This window comes from Cryptotermes secundus, unplaced genomic scaffold (assembly GCF_002891405.2).
Source record: "Cryptotermes secundus unplaced genomic scaffold, Csec_1.0 scaffold262, whole genome shotgun sequence".
Taxonomy (NCBI): domain Eukaryota; kingdom Metazoa; phylum Arthropoda; class Insecta; order Blattodea; family Kalotermitidae; genus Cryptotermes; species Cryptotermes secundus.
The window spans coordinates 2,234,240-2,252,127 of NW_019739214.1; the positions used below are offsets into that span (position 1 = coordinate 2,234,240).

The window sequence follows — 17,888 nt, forward strand, 5'->3', positions numbered from 1 at the left end:
ATGACCTTGATGACATCAGGAGTAATACGACGGCAGTTCTAAAGGCCATTCCGTAAAACCGGTTCCAAAATTGTTTTGAATGGTCGACTAGGCACGGACATCGGTACATAGATTCCAAAGGGGACTACTTTGAAGGCGACCACAGTGATATTCAGCAGTGAGGTGTGTAGCACTTCTACCGCGTTTAGTTCGGGAAATTTATTGTCAGATAGCGTAAAAAAATATTTTTGGTCGTTCGTTTTTAATGCATTCGATCTCCATTCAATTGACTTTTTGTGATAAATGAATGTGGTAAATAAAAATATATTTATATCTAGAATATAAATGTAGTTAAAGAAGGTAGAACACTTACTCCAAATATCTCAATACTTTTATATATTTATTTGATTTCTATGCACTAGATGGCTTGGCCTGGTGGATTCGACATTTTCGTATATGCAATTATAGATGCTAATATCGTTTTAACAAATAATTGAGATGCATATGTAAACTTCGGCCTGTAACAAATATTTCGCGCCGTAACAAGTTTCATAGTTCTGCTAGTCTTTCCTCACACGCTGTGTTACCAGTAGCTTTGAGCGCCCAAGATTTCTCCATTCCGTCTGGCGTTTGAAAGTGAATAATTATAGAACACATGTCTAAATCAATCTTTTGAGTCAATATACACACCCACACGTAGTTTATAACATACTCATATATACTTATGTACATATATCCATATATAATTTACTTAATAGATTTACGGCTTATAAATTGCCCATTTGAGTGCGACAGATGTATTCTCAGTACTTAAAAAGCAACATTAAAATGTTAGTAACCGTGATTTGTGTCTCATATTAACACCTTAAAAACATATTATCTTCTAAATGATACATAAAACTTCAGTCCTCACCTCACAGGAAACACATTACGTCTCCGCTACAAAGGTCAACCAGTTAATGCTGTTTAGGGGAAAAATCGCTGTCTATTGTGAGAACCATACGGAACATACAAATACACTGTGTGGGCAGAATCAGAGTTGCAGTATGTTAAAACAGGTGGCAAAAATGGTAAATACTGGGCCTTACATAGTTGCTTTAACGAATGTGATTCCTTTTGTTAAATTTTAATTTATCTAAATAATAGCAATGATCATGGTTATAAATTTAATGCGATTAAACAATTTTAGATCATGTCTCTCTCCTGTTTAATATTTTTACGTCTAGTATTGTATTCGGGCTTTACTCACTTAAAAATTCAAATCACATTTACAACACCAAAATCAATCGTCATCCTAAAATTATACTGCCAGCAATTCAGTATCTCTGTACGAGTACAGATAAATGTGAATAACTCAATAGATCGATAACTCTCAACTAGTTAAGCCTGCAAATAATTATTTGCATATTTAAAGATTATTTTCTTTTATGTTTTAGCCATATTTACTATGTAAGTAAAGTAAAAGAGGTATTGTAAAACCCTGTAATGGGCCGTGAAGGCCCATCGGGTTGTGAGACGTCGAGGCTCCCACATTTTCTGCAGAAAATCTGCTCACAAATGGCAGTCAGCCTAACGCGCCGGCCGCCTTTTATCCTTAAGAAAGATTCCTAGTACTCATTTCTGTTAGAGGCTGATTCAAACCCAGGGCCATAGTGCAGCTGAAAGGATTATGTCAGTTAAAAATTCCACCTCATCGGGACTTGAACCCGCGACTTTCCAGCTTGTAGCATGGTGCCTCAACCAACTACGCTACCGCATGACCCCGGCTAAGAGGTGTGCCATTTTAAAGACGAAATTTAGTTAATTTGTGATAAGCTTGGAATGCAATTTGGAATCCAAGGAACAGGCTTGAGAATAAGAGGCACTTTGGAACATAAAATACACTTAGTGAGATATGCACGCGGAATGAATCCTAATACACACGAGTTCTCTGCAAATTTAGGATAATTATACGCGATCCGTGTTGTGACACTTGTGTTTTGGCAATGATTGTGTAGTTTATTTAACTTCAAATGACGTTATGGAATACACATTCTTCTTCTTCGTACACTTGTACAGTTACATTTGAATAATTGTTCAGAAGTCTTTCAATACAAATATGCTGTAAAGGTTTTAATGAGACTGGCGTTCTTATGGCAGAGAAACAGCAGTAAACTGTCACATTGCTATGTTTTGGTGGGCCCAGTATTTTACCTCTACAGGAAATATTTCTGTGTGGAAGTTCACTCATATAAAGTTTGGAAATTATTTTGCTATTTAGGATTTGAGGTTCTCACAGGTGTGGTTGTGGAGATTTACCTTCTAGGATATAACGCCCTGTAGTCCGCTGAAAGTCAAAGAACGTTCCGGAGGAACATATCACCTCCATCTTCAGGGTCGAAGAAAAAGACGAGCAAAAATCAGCGTGAAAGAAAGTGGCAAGCAGATGGTTCTACTTGATTTTCAGCAGACTACACGGCGTTATATCCCAGAAGACAGTACTCTTATTCTGCCATTGGTTGGTAGCTATGTGAATTACAATTCCTATCTCCTTAGGCAGATTTGCATGCGTCAACGGAAAGTGTTCCCAATATACGCATTTGTAATATATTAAAATTTGGAAGTTCTACTCAGGGAAATAGAAAACAGAATAAAGTACATAGAGTGTTGAAAGTAATATAGGAATGGAATATATTAATACTGAGTTATCAGCAGAAATACTCCGCCTTTTTAAGTAATTAAAAATATCAGTAAAATATACTTATGTATGAACACAGATTTACATTTTTAAAGGCCCCAAAGTTTCCATGGTTAAGAGAGACTGAGGCAGTGAATTGGTTTTACAGAATTAAGTAAACTGACCTGTATAATACTGACCAGATCCTAGTGAAAATGCTGATGAAACTTGAAAGAGACTGTTGTTATAATATAAACTGTAAGAATTATATTTCCTTCACTTAAGGCGAACATAATGTAGAAGGAAGGAAAAAGGGGAATAAGGGAGGAGAACAATAGTTTTAAGTGCGCTATAAAGGAATCGTAATGCCCCTGTTTCGAACCTTTAATTCAGGACACAAGGCTGGAAACTGTTCTGTATGCAACTTGCTGAGCAACCATCTTGGTTCAGAATCCGTGATAATAAATCATTTCGTCGCATCTTGCGGCAATTCACGGACTTTATAGCCATACGTCTCCAGTTCTGAAACAATCAGAGCTAATTAATACTAATTAACATTAGGTTTAATATCATGCACAGAATTATACAAATTCCACTGCAGCCGTTACTAAATATCGTCAAAGGAGTTGTGAAAATGGTCATGAATTGAAGACAATCGTCTTCTGGGTTTAGGCGCCGCGTATTTTTCGTTTTGGCCGACGTTTCGGAGCAGTAGCTGTAGCTACTGCTCTCTGCATTCCAAGCCATTCAACTGCTCTGAAGATGGAGGCGATACGTTCCTCCGAAACGTCGGCCAAAACGAAGAATACACGGCGCCTAAACCCAGAAGACGACTTTCTTCATAGTCATCGCCGTGAAAACCTCAAAACTTACATGGTCATGAATTGTTAGCAGACAATGTCACTCACTCATGGAGTTGAGCCCCTCTTAAGAAGCCGCAAATTGTGCAGCTACTCAAGAACTTCCCAGAATTTTGTGGAACCCGAAGATTCATTACCGTGTTCACAAGAGCCCGCCACTGGTCTCTATCCTGAGCCATATTAATCCAATCGATACTATTCCATCCTATCTCTCTATGATCCATTTTAATATTGTTCACCCATCTACGCCTTGGTCTCTTTCCATCTGTCTTTCCCACCAATATCCCAATATGCATTCGTCTTCTCCCCATTCTTGCTCCATTCCCTGCCCGTCTCATCCTCCTTGACTTGATCATTCTAATTATACTTGGAGAAGAGTACAAGTTATGAAGCTCCTCATTATGCAGTTTTCTCCAACCTCCTGCCACTTCATCTCTCTTCGGCCCAAATAAGCACACAATGTCAATGGTTAAAAACTTGAGAGTGGTAAGGTGTTAAAGGAAAAACATGCAAGGTTGTTCTCATGCTTAATTAAGCACTATGCCACGAAAATGCATATGGTAATGGAGGTATAGCTCCACGCATTCTTAACCTCGACGCTAGATATAGGGATCTAGGAAATGTATCCCTAGAACACACTGGAAAAAGAGCTGGGTATGCCCAAGAGCCGATCTCGATAATTTAAAGAAAAGTTAAATCTCTAATCCCTGCCTGAAACCGAACCTCGATTCCTCAGTAACACAGTCTGCAAATCAGTCACGGTTCTTCTAAGTATAAGCCAAACTTCTTGCTTGTTCCTTGCTTGGTTTGTTCTTCGACCCTCAGGATGGAAACGGCAGGATCCTCCGAAAGGTCGGTAGAGTCTACCAGACTGCATGGCGTCACATCCCATCAGATAGGATTCTTCAGGCAGTCCATAGTTTCCGATTAGGAAGCCCTCAAATGAGAGGATAATGTACCATCCCCTATTTCATGCCACATTGCAGTAAATGCTGAGACATAACGTAAGAGCAGTGATGTTTGCAATACATGTGTAATGCTCGTACCACCAAGACTTCGTAAATCAATACACATTTATTAGGAAACCACATTCAGTTGTTCATATCTGTTAGAAATACTGTACCTCTTTGGAAACTAGACATTCTCGTATACAGAAGGATAACAATGCAATGAATCTTGGGGTTTCGGGAATGAATGAATCTGGAACGAAATAGAAACCACTGGCCGATTCCTGTTAACACGGTGATGAAGCTTCGGGTCTCGTTAGAGGCGAGGAATTTTTTGACTACTTAACTTTCCAAGTAAGACCTTGACCAACTGAGTTAAGATTCTTTTTAGATATTGAGTGACATTTCCTTAAGTACGATGGTTTATGGGTGACATTATATCTTATTCTTTTTCTTTACTGGCATTACAACTCTGCGTGGGACTTGTTCTCCTCCGAGGTCCTCCTCGATAAGCTCTGGAGGTTTCGTAACAGTAGATCTTTCATTGGGCGCGATTGTTAGCCTCACGCCCAGCCCCGATCTAAAGGACCAGGGACTACACTTCGCCTGGCCCCTACCCTTTAACCTGTCTGGCATGGGTGGCCCTACCAGGAGTTTACGCTCACGCTAGTATAGCTGTCCGTTGTCACTGGGGCACGCATACCTCTCCACGATAAGAAGGCAGTCCTCGAGGAGCAAGCGACGGTATATACTCACCAATAAACTTGTCTTCGTTCGCCAGAAGTGACAGTCGCCATGTTCTGTTGTCAAAACTAGGCTTCTTGCCGCCATATTCTGCCGGTAGGATTTCTGGGCTGATGAACGCATGCAGTGCGTTAAGGTCCCTACCATGAAGGTAGATCTGCAGACAAATAAACTCCATGAGTTGATAGAAGTATTGGCGGTAAAAGGAAATTCCATAGAGAATACACGTATTTAGAAAATATTAATCAAATTCACACATCTCATCGCTTATCATGCTAACGTGCGGACTGACCAAACAATAACGTTCTAGACTGGTGTGCGGGTTGTGATAACTTCTAGTCTCGGCCGGGATACAGGCTAGCCTGGTTTAGATTTATCGTGCTTTTCCTCTGTTCCTCCAGACGAATGATAACAAAGTGTCTGAATTATGCCATGACAGCCTCCTTTCAGATCCTTTCCAATTCATCATTCACCTTAACATTCGACTATATGCTCTAACTACTGAGAGCGTCACGGAATATCCAACAAAAAATTAATATTCCAGTCGATTTACAGGCTGTGAAGTCTACAGAACCTCTGTTAGTCACTAGTAAAGGGACTGATGCCGATCACTGTAGCGGCGCGATCTAAGGCATCAACTTTCTTCGCTCGCTCGAACACTGGGATCGTAGGTTCGAGTCCCACTCAAGACATAGAAGTCTGTCTGCCTTTATTCTGTGTTTGTGTAGGTAGCGGCCTTGCGGCGGGCTGATCCCCCGTCCAAGGAGTCCTACCGACTGTATCAGGATTAAGAAACTAAAGTGAAATAAAGCGTTTCACGGATTCCCTATGCCCCAAATTGGTAGCAGCAAGAAAGAGAGAGAAAGAGGTGTGGGTATCAACACAGAGTGGACTAAGTACAGTTTCATGTCTCGCAGACCAGAACGAAGCAGGAAACAAGAAGTTCTGGGAGAAACTATTCGCTTACTTTCGTGAGAAAGTCGTAAACTTCAAACCATTGTACTATCTAGCCTTAAGATGTCGATAGAACCCTTACTTACACGTCTCCTTATCTTGTCTTTGAGGAAAGGCTTGAGCACTGCGAATACAGCATCAAAGTAGAACGGCTGATTGATCACATGGAATCCTTTGAATCTCAGAGGAAAAGTTTCCTGCAAGGGATAAAACAAAATATCATGTCACCGCTCCGTTTAACAAAGACTTCTACGGTAGAGCTAGGTGGTATAGAAGTGTTGTCCCGTGTCATCGTACCTCAACTGGTCTGTTGGTTCAGTGAAGACGAACAATAGCTCAGTGACGAAGCAAGACTGGGAAGATGTCAGTCTCCAGACGTTTTCTTTTCTGCACTTCTTGTCTCAGTATTCTGATATCAGGGTCTTCCTGATTCGTACTCGCAAAACACATTAGGATCGTCGAATCGAGGGTAGTGTTGGCGGGGCACGTAATATTAACACATTTTTGTGGCAAGATCTGAAGGAAGGAAACTACTAGAAAAATCTAGACGTGAATGGGAGAATAATATTAAAATGAATCTTAATGGGATGGGAGATTGTGGTCTAGATTCGCCTGATTCTGGATAGGGACAAGTGGCACGCTGTTCTAAACACTGTAAGGAGTAGTCATGTCCAATAATATTCTGGGAGTTTCTTAATTAGCTGAACGATTATTAGAATCTCAAGAATGATTCAGTTTCGCAGTAATTGAATATGATAGTTTGCTGTGTTCATTTTGTTTCGAAACATAGTTATTTGTCATTGCTGTGTTTCTGGTCTTCGCCTGTTATTTTCTGGTATTTCGAGCAGAGTACAACGGTTTGGAAGCGAGTTCTTTTTTCCGTCATCGCATTTAATGGTGAGGATCTTTGGATCCTTCGTCTTCACTAGTCGTCTCCTGGCAACGGACCTTAACACGGAAACTAACACTTAAAATCACTATGCAGTCTTCTTGCCATTTCTTGTTCAGTCGCCCTCGAACTTCGAAACTCAACTAAAAACTCTCCTGGATTCTTCAATAGCCGTAGCTCCAATCAGTTCCTACACTCTCGAGATCACTTCAACTATAGCACATAAAGCCTTCAATGTCTATTAACGCTTCACAGATGAATCCTCACAACTCCTTTCCGTGACGGCTCCACATCCTTGACTCACGGCTTCTCAGCTAGCTGCAACGACCTTCACTGTCCCCCATATACCTTAGGCACGGACCCCATAGAAAACTCCTGTTACTGTAGACGTGTGAACAGTTCTGCTGTTTAGTACTGGGCATGGCGCTGACCACACTGAAAACACTTCTTCTGTTGTCAGAAGCAATGGGCTGTTTACCAAGAATCTGTCTTCGCGGGAACTTCTTTACCAACCCGTTTCCTAGCAATGGGAGTATGAGTAACAATAAAACTCCGTGGCCTGGAGTCCGCAAGCGAACTATACCGACCGAGCGACCGCCGCTTATCGGTGAAGTTAGTGCCAACTTTAGCGGATAGCCCAACGAATCCCCAAGGCCGTTAATCTCGGTTTTCTAGACCCGAGCCGCTATATCCTTGAAATAGCTCCTCAGTTATCCTCACGAGGCTGAGTGTACCCCTTTCCAGACACACTACTTCCCAGAAAATCTGGTAGAGGTGGGAATCGAACCCGGACCTCTGAATCTGTAACCAGGAACTCTGACCGCTAGACCACAGAGGCGGTCGACGTGTAACAATACGATATTTATATATAGCTAGAACCATTTTGAATTGGCTTACGAATTGTTATTGCAAAGCTAATCGCACTGCAAAGAATCGTAATTTCGCTTCCCGCATTACTTTACCTGTGCACATAGATAGTATAGAAAGATGTGTATCTGGCATATGTAGGCCTTAATAAAGAAAGCAAATGCCAATACATTAGGTCTAAGACTGCGATCTGGGGCTGAAATGGAAGTCTCACAGCTTGAGAGAAGTGTCCTTACGTTAAGCTTTTCTACCAATGTCCAACTAAGCGCAACGTATCCACCCATTCCTGCTTCAGCACCCTACGATATCCATGATACAACTCCTCTTCTGACACAAGTGAATCCCTATGTCTCTTTCAAGTAGGCACATTCCCTCAACATCTTGTAAATGGATGTCATTGCTCGCCCTGGTTTATGCGAGCAAAAACTGGACATTCAATCGATCGAAAAGGAAAATTGAGTCAAATGAAATTCGAATTCTATCTTCTGTAGCATGTCACAATCTCCTAGGTAAAAAACAAACTGTAGATATACTGTGGAAGACAAAAGGTAAAGCTGTTCTTATAACAGGCAGTGGAGGCCCATAGGGTTGTGAGACGTCGACGCACCCACATCTTCTAGAGAATTCCGACTCACAGATGGCGGTGAGTTTGTCAGCCTCACGCGCCGGCCGCTCCTCAATCCTAGGAAGATTCCTGATACTCATTTCTATTAGAGGCTGAGTGCACCCCATGGCCATAGTTCGGCTGGAAGGAGAGGGTAAAGAAAAGCAAAATTATCCCTGTGCTTAACTAATTAAGAACTATGACATGAAGGCGTTATGGGGTAGGTGTATAGATTCACGTTTTCTTGACTTCGGAACTAGTTGGAGGTGAGTGGTCAGCTTCACGCCCCAGCCGCTTTACCCCTGGGAAAAGAGCCTCCGTTACCCTTTTGATAGGAGGCTGGGTGGGCCTGAGAGCCAGTCTGGACGACGCGGAGAAGAGAAATTCCATGTATCTTACCAGGAGTCGAACTTCGATCTCTCAATCGTCTAGCCGGTAGCCGGTAGCCAGTCGCTATACCGACTGTGCTATGTCGGATCCTCGGAAAAATTAGGTCAATTGAAAAATTCAATGACTTGATCGGGAACTGATCCCGCGACCTTACGTCTTGTAGCCTCAGTCAACTACGCTACCGTGTGTCCCTCCTACATACTCGTACTATAAATATATGGAACTTCATAGTTTAACTTTATACAAGATGGCGGAAAATACAAACGTTGCAGCCACGTTAACTCATCCGAGTTCCCACCCCTTTCTTATCAAAAACTGCACTGCCTATAATGAATTATTTACTCTGTAAACTGTGAAGAATACCTCAAGTTCCCTGTAAATGAATCTGCTCTACTCCCAAGAACATCGGTCAAACTCTCTGGCCTGTAGTAAGTTTAGAGCGTACTGTCCCAGGAAGCTGTTAAATCGCCTGAGGCGTACTGATCCATTCACACGAGTCTGTGATGGACTACAGCACCAATCGTGACGAAGGAATGAAATGGAAAAGGAGCATGCGTGCCTGTTAAATCAGATTCAAGTAGGTTACTGATCGATTTTAATCGTGAGGGTATATTCGTTTCTGGGCCTGCGCCTCTCATGACATTTAGTGAACTGACGTGTACAGAGTTAGAAAGGGAATTGTGGCCAGCAGTAACATGGGCTCAGTAAGCGTAAGAGCTCTGGTCTGGACGACTGCACTTGCTGCTGACCGCTGCTGACCAACCTGCGGCAGTTTCCTAGACTTGCAATTCTAAAGCACGCTGGGATCAATATGTCGCTTAATAGTCTAAAAATATAACAATAACAATATAAAAAAGGATAATTTTACCTTGAGTTTTACATGGTTGCGAAACTTGGTCTCTGATATTAAGGAAAGAACGTAGCCTGAGGGTATAGTCGCTATACCGACTGCGGTATCCCGGCTCCTACGAGTTCAGGGTGCTGGGGGGGGGTATAATGACATGCGGCTGAGAAAACTGCACATTGAGAAGCTTCGTAATTTGTACTCTTAGACAAGCATAAATACGAGTAGAATGCTCAAGTGAACGAGGATATGATGGTAAGGGTATGTAGTACGCGTTGTCAGAAGAGGAATGTACACAGGGTTTTGGTTGCAAAGCGAGAAGAAAAAAGACCATTATGAAGACCTAGACATAGGTGAGACGATAATATTAAGATGGATCTTAGAGAAATAGAATTGGCTGGTATATACTATATTAATCTGTGTCAGGATAGGGTCCAGTGCCGGGATTTTTTGAAGGCGGTACTGAACCCTCGGTTTTCGGAAAGTGTTGGGAAATTCTTAAGTAGCTGAGGGGCTGGAAGTCTTTTAAGAGGGGCTCAGCTCTATGGAGCTAGTTGATGTCTTAGTGAGCTTCAAAATAACTTTATTATTTGTAGATCAGAACGGCTTTCAAACTGTAGTGACTACTGTACGTGTCAGTTGCTTTAACATTAAAAAGTTCCTGCAATGTAATAATACATAGGAAGGGATGGTATACATTGGGTTGATGTGGCTCAGGGACTATTGGAGGGCTCTTGTGAATACGGCAATGAACCTTCGGTTTCCATAAAATGCTGGGAAGTCCTTGAGAGCTACACAATTTGCGTGGTCTCAAGGACTCAGCTCCATGAATGAGTGAGTGAGTGAGTGAGTGAGTGAGTGACTGAATGTAATTTAATCATTGAGTGTATTTATGTTTCTTCTCTAATTCTCATGCTGAACATCGATTATTTCTACAGAAGTTATAAACCGGTTGGCACTGATAATGGAGACGCAATATGTTAACTGTGGAGAAGGAAATAAATTCGTAAATAATATTTAGATTACGTTCATGCTTCCTAGGGCTAAATCAAAATAATTTCGATGGAATTGTCGAGTATACACGGACGTTTTCTTCGACTATGAAGAATATACGATATAGTTCACTGCAAGCAGAAGCCAAGTAACTGCACCTAGAAGAATCATCGGCTTCAGGAGCCAATGGTCGATCATTTGTCGTCAAGAAATTTCCTGTCTCCTACGGAATCCGAAGGTTCTCTATCGTGTTTCCAAGCTCCGACCGCTCTACCCTAATCGAAATCTGTCTGAACCAAACATGCACTAACATCCTGCTGTTAGTAAATTAGATTCTGAATGGTTCTGACCATGGTGTAACCAAGCAAATCAGCCAAACTTGTTTGGACGTTTCTGTCATCTGGATCCCACTCATCAGCAATGAGGTTTCCATTTCACAGAGAAGACCTGTATGACGTGATAGATTCTTCATGGGTTTCCATAACGTTTTAGTCTCGAGTGTTCAGGTTTTACTCCACAGATGGCATTAGCAGTAAGCACTATTTATCTTCATACATTTTTTTTTTCAATTTTTCTATGCATTGGTGCTCATGCATTTGTTTGGTGGTGTTGTTTTTTTTTTTTTTTTTTTTTTTTTGGNTTTGTAGCATAGATTTCTATCTCGTTTTCTATCATAGTTCCACGCATGTGCGTGATTTATCAAAATTTTTATTGTGTATTTTCTTATTAACGCCTTCCGAATTAGCCAGGTCTCAGGTAATTAAGTAGCTGTAGTGAATCTGACAGAGGTTGTCCAGTGATTGAGATTAGCTCTTTCTATGGAACCCGAAAGAATGTCCCCCCCCTTCATCTGAGGATAGAAACAGATCCAGCTTCCAAAACGTTGTGTTTCTCTCACCTATGTATATCCAGAGCTCTAAACGTTCTCCTGTCTTCAGGATTTCTATCTTAACATCTTCTGACGTAGCTACTGCTTTCCCGAAATATATTCCGAATAGCGTACAGAGGACTTACTGGTCTCTCCAAAATCTCGACAGTTGCATTTTATCTAAGGGCGTAGACCACTGTAAGAAGTGTCACATTACATTTGGAAGGGGCGATATAATTTGATTGAGACCATTATTGCGGGTGCATTGTTGGCATTGAGATACATATAAAATTTCCGTTAAGTTTGACTAAATTTTTAGGCTTAAGAAATCATAGAATAAGAAAATTGTCGGCCTAAATTGGCCATCTTCAAGGAAACTAATATTAAGTGAAGCTTTGCATAATTTACTTAAAATATTTGAATCGTTTAAATTCAGCGTCTCCACTGATATAAGCCACTACAGATATACAGCAGGACACTGTCCAGCAGACATTTCAAAGATTATTAAGGGCCTATTATACAAAACAGACTTCGTTATTACAATGAGAAGAGAGCATAAAGAATCCACCTCCATCCATCAGTTGTCTTGAAATACTTACTTTGAAATATTTTAAAGATTTAAAAATAAATTTAATCTTATATGAAAGTCTGAAAAGAAATATGCGTTATATACATTACGATAAAACTGATTAATTCGCACTAACCAGTAATTATACAGAATTAACGAAATCAGCGATGACAATAGAAACTTTACCGGCAACTATGAATATTTTTCCAATGGCTCTTTCGGCCCGATCAGGGTCCAGGCCCCTTATTTAGTTCCAAAATAATTTTTCACAGACGGTAGAACTCCTTGAACGAGTAATGATCCCGTCGCAAGGCCGCTACCTAAACACAGGACAACACAAACAAAGAATAAAGCATACAAACACGAAACATCCATGCCCTGGGTGGGATTCGAACCCACGATCCCAGCGTTCGGGCGAGCGAAGACATTTCATGCCTTACAGCGCGCGGATACTGTGACCGGCCAAACTATGAACAATAGTAAACTGAAATTATTCATAATTACCGGTAAATTAATATTGTCACGAGTAAATGCAACAATTTATTGTAGTTCTTTGTCTTTATTCTTACGCATTACATGTTTCGGCCGTAACTGGCCATCATCAGTTGTATTTCGTTTACGTAGCTGTTAAAAACACCAGCTTTCTTAATTGTCATTGCTACATTTCAATCGGTCCCGATATACCAGAATCCCCTTGCTGATTTGTCAGTTATGTTTAAAATCTCTGTTAATATACACTCGTCGATTTAAATTTAAAATTTAATTTCTTTTTAAATTTAAATCACAGCGATACCTGTTCTATAACTGCATCTGCTGCAGCGGCTTCTTCTTGCTTTCAGCACCGTTCACGTATTATTCTGTGCAGGTTCTCTGTGTGCGTGTCACTGTTATCTTTAATACGTTTGCAAACTTTATACTATTCTAATTACCGGTAAATTAATATTGTCACGAGATTTGTCACACAATAGTTCTTGGTAATGCTGTATAATTACTCTATATTATTCTAATTACCGGTAAATTAATATTGTCACGAGATTTGTGACACAATAGTTCCTGGTAATGCTGTATAATCACTCTATATTATTCTAATTACCGGTAAATTAATATTGTCACGAGATTTGTGACACAATAGTTCCTGGTAATGCTGTATAATCACTCTATATTATTCTAATTACCGGTAAATTAATATTGTCACGAGATTTGTGACACAATAGTTCCTGGTAATGCTGTATAATCACTCTATATTATTCTAATTACCGGTAAATTAATATTGTCACGAGATTTGTGACACAATAGTTCCTGGTAATGCTGTATAATCACTCTATATTATTCTAATTACCGGTAAATTAATATTGTCACGAGATTTGTGACACAATAGTTCCTGGTAATGCTGTATAATCACTCTATATTATTCTAATTACCGGTAAATTAATATTGTCACGAGATTTGTGACACAATAGTTCCTGGTAATGCTGTATAATCACTCTATATTATTCTAATTACCGGTAAATTAATATTGTCACAAGATTTGCAACACAATAGTTCTTGGTAATGCTGTATAATCACTCTATATTATTCTAATTACAGGTAAATTAATATTGTCACGAGATTTGTGACACAATAGTTCCTGGTAATGCTGTATAATCACTTTACAGTATTCTGATTACCGGATTATTCGCATCTGTGTGTATTCGTTCCTTTAACTAACATTCTTCACTCGGATTCTAGTCCATTAGAGACAAAACTACAGAAACCCCTAAGACAAAGTGTACTTTAAAGAGCAGCTTGTACCTGGATGACCTCAACGGTGCGGCGGGCATAGTACGGTGAGAGGAACTTGGCATGCTGGAAGCCGAAGCCGTTCATATCCACAACGACGATGAGGCCTGCGATCTGTGTCTCAGGCTCTTGGACAATGTGCTCCAGAGCCAGCACATTGGTACGGAAAATGTCCTCAATGCTGACATTCGCTGCGTCGCATTTCTCTGCAACCACACGGATAGGTTACCGCAGCGGCACCACGCTTCTTCTTCCCGAGGGTTTGAATTCTAAGTATAAAATTTGGTGAGTATGGCACACAGAATAACTGGGGTTTTGGACTTCTCCATCGTCCAGCATTCTAGAGAACAGACCAAACGACGTTTCGGAGTCTGGATCTATATCCGTCCTCAGGTGAAGAGGAAGAAGATACCTACTCAGTTGGGCCCCTTAGAAAGAGCTAACCTCAATCACTAGACAACCCTGTCAGATTGGGGTTAGCAGTTTCTTAGGGGTCCAACTGAGTAGGTGTCTTCTCCAGCTTTTACCGGAGGACGGAAACAGATCCAATTCCCGAAACGTCGTGTTTTCTGTTTCCTAGAATACCGGACGATGGAAGAAGTCCAAAACCCCAGTAATTCTGCGTTATAAACCATTATCAGAGCCCATTAGGATCTATTTGATGAGTGTGGCTTGGGATTTCTGCTCGTCTAAGTGCAACACAGTTGGTTGGTTCTTTATTGGACATTATTTCACTACATGTTTCGGCCTAACGGGCCATCTACAGGTGTACAACTTATTGTGGTTCAGTTGTGTGCTGCTTACCCTTAATCTTAGACTCCTAACTACAACAAACTGTACACCTGAAGATGAACAGTTAGGCCGAATCGTGTAGTGATATAGCGTCCAATAAAGGAACAACGAACTACAAGTATGTTACACTTAAAGGGCGCAGAAATTCTAAGTGAGGTCTGTACATTGCAATAGGATGTTGAAGTACTAACATCGATCTTGAGTGCGTTATCTTCGGTCATATTTTAGTTTGCTTTTCTAAAACACGGCGGTTACTGCAAGTAGCACCTGTTTTAGCATCCGTGAACTCTGCATTTTGCTATGATACTAATAAAAAATTATTCCCTGGCCAACATTAACCGACTGGCCTTTCTAATGGATAAACAGAAACAGAGTGTTCTTTATGCTCTGGGAACTGAATTTATAAAATATTATTAGCGTGAATTTCAGATTCGAAGGGAAAATAACTGGATTCTCTTAAGATTAGAGAGTTGTCAATTTCGTACAACATTAGGCATTATATTGCAAAGAGAAATTTTGTTCATAAATATTTCAAAATTCTTATATGAGTACGTCACGAATTTCTGTGAATAGGGTCCTTCGAGAAAATATAAAATTAAGAGTAGTATAGCTTTCACAACTAATATAAGCGTAAGAAGAGAAAGTAAGATCAGATGGGACGCATATGCAGAACGCGTGGAGGATGTGAAAAAAATATAAAATTTAATTCAGAGGCTCGAAGGAAACATATCGCTTAGGAAACTTAGCGTATACGCCAAAATATAAAGCGATCCCTTATTTTCTAAGAATAAAATTAGAATGTAAAGAGTTTTTTGACACAACTGAATGTAGTATATCGATTAGTTCTGATGATGTTAAGCAGAAGTACGCAAAAATCACATTAAGAAATAATATATTCATAATGTAATACCTTCAGTAATATTCTAGCTATTTTCATAATTATCGTTAAAAATCAGTTATTAGAATTCCTCGGGGCACGCGGTAGCATGCTACAAGCCGTAAGGTTGCAGGTTCGAATCCCGGTTTAAGTCCTTGGAATTTTAAATTGACCTAATCCTTCCAGCAGCACTATGGCCTACTACTCAGCCTACAACAGAAATGAGTACCAGGTATTTTCCTCTGGGGGTAAATGGGCGGCCGGCCCGTGAAGCTGACAAACTTACCGCCATCTATAAGCCGACTGTCTAGAAGATGTGGAGCCTCGACCTCTCACAACCATACGGGTCTCCACGGCCTGTTAGAGGAATAGCTTTACCTCTTTTTCAGTGGTTATTTAATCAGTTGCTTAAATATTTAATTACTTCGATTACAAGAAGATAATACAACAGCGCAAATACATGAACGATTTTGTTCTTATACTTTGTCTGTTTGGAGTCTGGATAGCTCAGTCAGTATAGACTCTAGGCTACGGATTGAGCGGCCGAGGAATTGGGGTTCAATTCCCAGTACAATAAATATAATTCTCTTTTTTCCCCCCGCAGCGTCCACATCGGCTGTGAGGCCCTCTAAACTTCCTGATCAAGGATTTCGAGATTTCTTTCCCCGGGCACAAACCGGCCGAACTTAATAAAACGTGGAGCTGCATTTCCCCTCCTTCATACACATGTATTCATATATTGTGCTTACGAGTATGCAAGTGTGGGTACCGACCGAGCGGGCATAGCTTTGTCGCTGTAGACCCGTATTCCGGTGGTGCTCTTCTGAAATAGCGACCGGGGCACCGGATATTCCGGCTGAAATATTTTAGCAGTTTTCGTAAGTTCCTCCAGGTAAATGCCAAGATGCCGCTCACGGTAGCCGAGCGGTCTAAGCCATATGCTGTCTTCGCTCGATTGGAAACCGGGATCGTGGGTTCGAATCTCACTCAGAGCATGGATGTTTAGTTTGTGTGTATGCGTTTTTCTGTGTTTGTGTACAGGTATAGGCCGTGCGACGAGCTGATCACTCGCCCAAGGAGTCCTACCGAATGTGTAAGATCTAGAAAAACCGAAGTGAACGGAGAAGTTCATGGAGGTAGGCCTAGGCCCACTGGGGCTGTAGTGCCAAGGAACAAATGCCAAGATAGTACCTCGATTAAGCCACTGTCGTTTCCGTCGAAAAGCATGTCCACTTCGTCATTCATTTCAACTTCTTTTCATTCAATACTATACAGACTAGCTACATCGTACATACGAGTCCTTCTGCTAGAAGCGCCACAGCTGCTAATATTGACTGTATGGAAGTCGTTTTGTTTCCCCATTGGAGCTACAGCCCTCATTTGGGCCTAGGCCTACCTCCATGAAACTCTCCGTTTCACTTCGGATTTACTAGATCTTAGACATACAGTAGGACTCCTTGGGCGGGTGATCAGCTCGTCGCAAGGCCTCTACCTGTACACAAACACAGAAAAACGCGCACAAACATCCATGCCCTGCGTGGGATTCGAAGCCACGATCCCGGCTTCCGAGCGAGCGAAGACAGTGCATGCCTTAGACCGCTCGGATACCGTGACCGGCATGGAAATCGTTTACTTGGAACCAAAATGCCTTCTCTTAATCATATTTTAATTTTGGTATTTTCTTAATTATTAAAATGTTAATTGTGTTCGTGGTAAATATTTTTTTTTCGGAGCACAACCATTGCCGTGAGACCACTAATGAAACTGATGTAGTTATTTCAATTCTGAAAGTTTCCTTATTTTCTCTTCTGTTTTTGTGTGTATTTGTTTTATTTCTTTCCTCTGTTCGTGCTTACTCCATAACCGACTTTTGGGCTGTTGAATAATTAAATAAACAAAATAAAATTTGAAAAAAATTAAAATAGTTAGACTTCTCTAGGATTTGAGAAGATGTAACCGTGGTTCATTTTCCTACCATTTACATTCAATAGTGTTACATGACGCCTGAAAGCCGGAATAGTGAAATCAGAGGAGAAGTCCATTGCCAAGCAACTACTTCGTAAACACATTCCCGCGGCAATGAATAGGCAAGCAATAGTCAAATAAATTCCGCTCTTATGTAACGGCGCTATAAATACACTTTCTCAACAATAGACAGGTTGTGTTTTCTGCATGTTCCGTGCAAAGTGGTTACGAAGAATATTTCAGTTAAGGCCATTCACTTAGGAGTTGAGCTTCGAGACGCCAGCCTGCCAGGATATGAGCTTGGGAGCAGAC

General features: G+C 40.8%; 1 protein-coding gene across 3 annotated transcripts in view; it reads right to left on the reverse strand.

Moving 5' to 3' along the window:
- Positions 1-1,663: 1,663 nt before the first annotated feature.
- The window catches only part of LOC111871681 (clavesin-2), a 38,621-nt gene continuing 22,396 nt past the window's right edge, over positions 1,664-17,888 (reverse strand). For all 3 annotated transcript variants that reach the window (XM_033754348.1, XM_033754346.1, XM_033754347.1), the window contains exons 5-8: positions 13,955-14,148; positions 6,227-6,337; positions 5,199-5,343; positions 1,664-3,157 (exon numbers count right to left, since the gene is read on the reverse strand). In XM_033754348.1, coding sequence (XP_033610239.1) covers positions 3,102-3,157; positions 5,199-5,343; positions 6,227-6,337; positions 13,955-14,148 — 506 coding nt within the window. In that variant the 3' untranslated portion in view covers positions 1,664-3,101. The remainder of the gene's footprint in view (positions 3,158-5,198; positions 5,344-6,226; positions 6,338-13,954; positions 14,149-17,888) is intronic.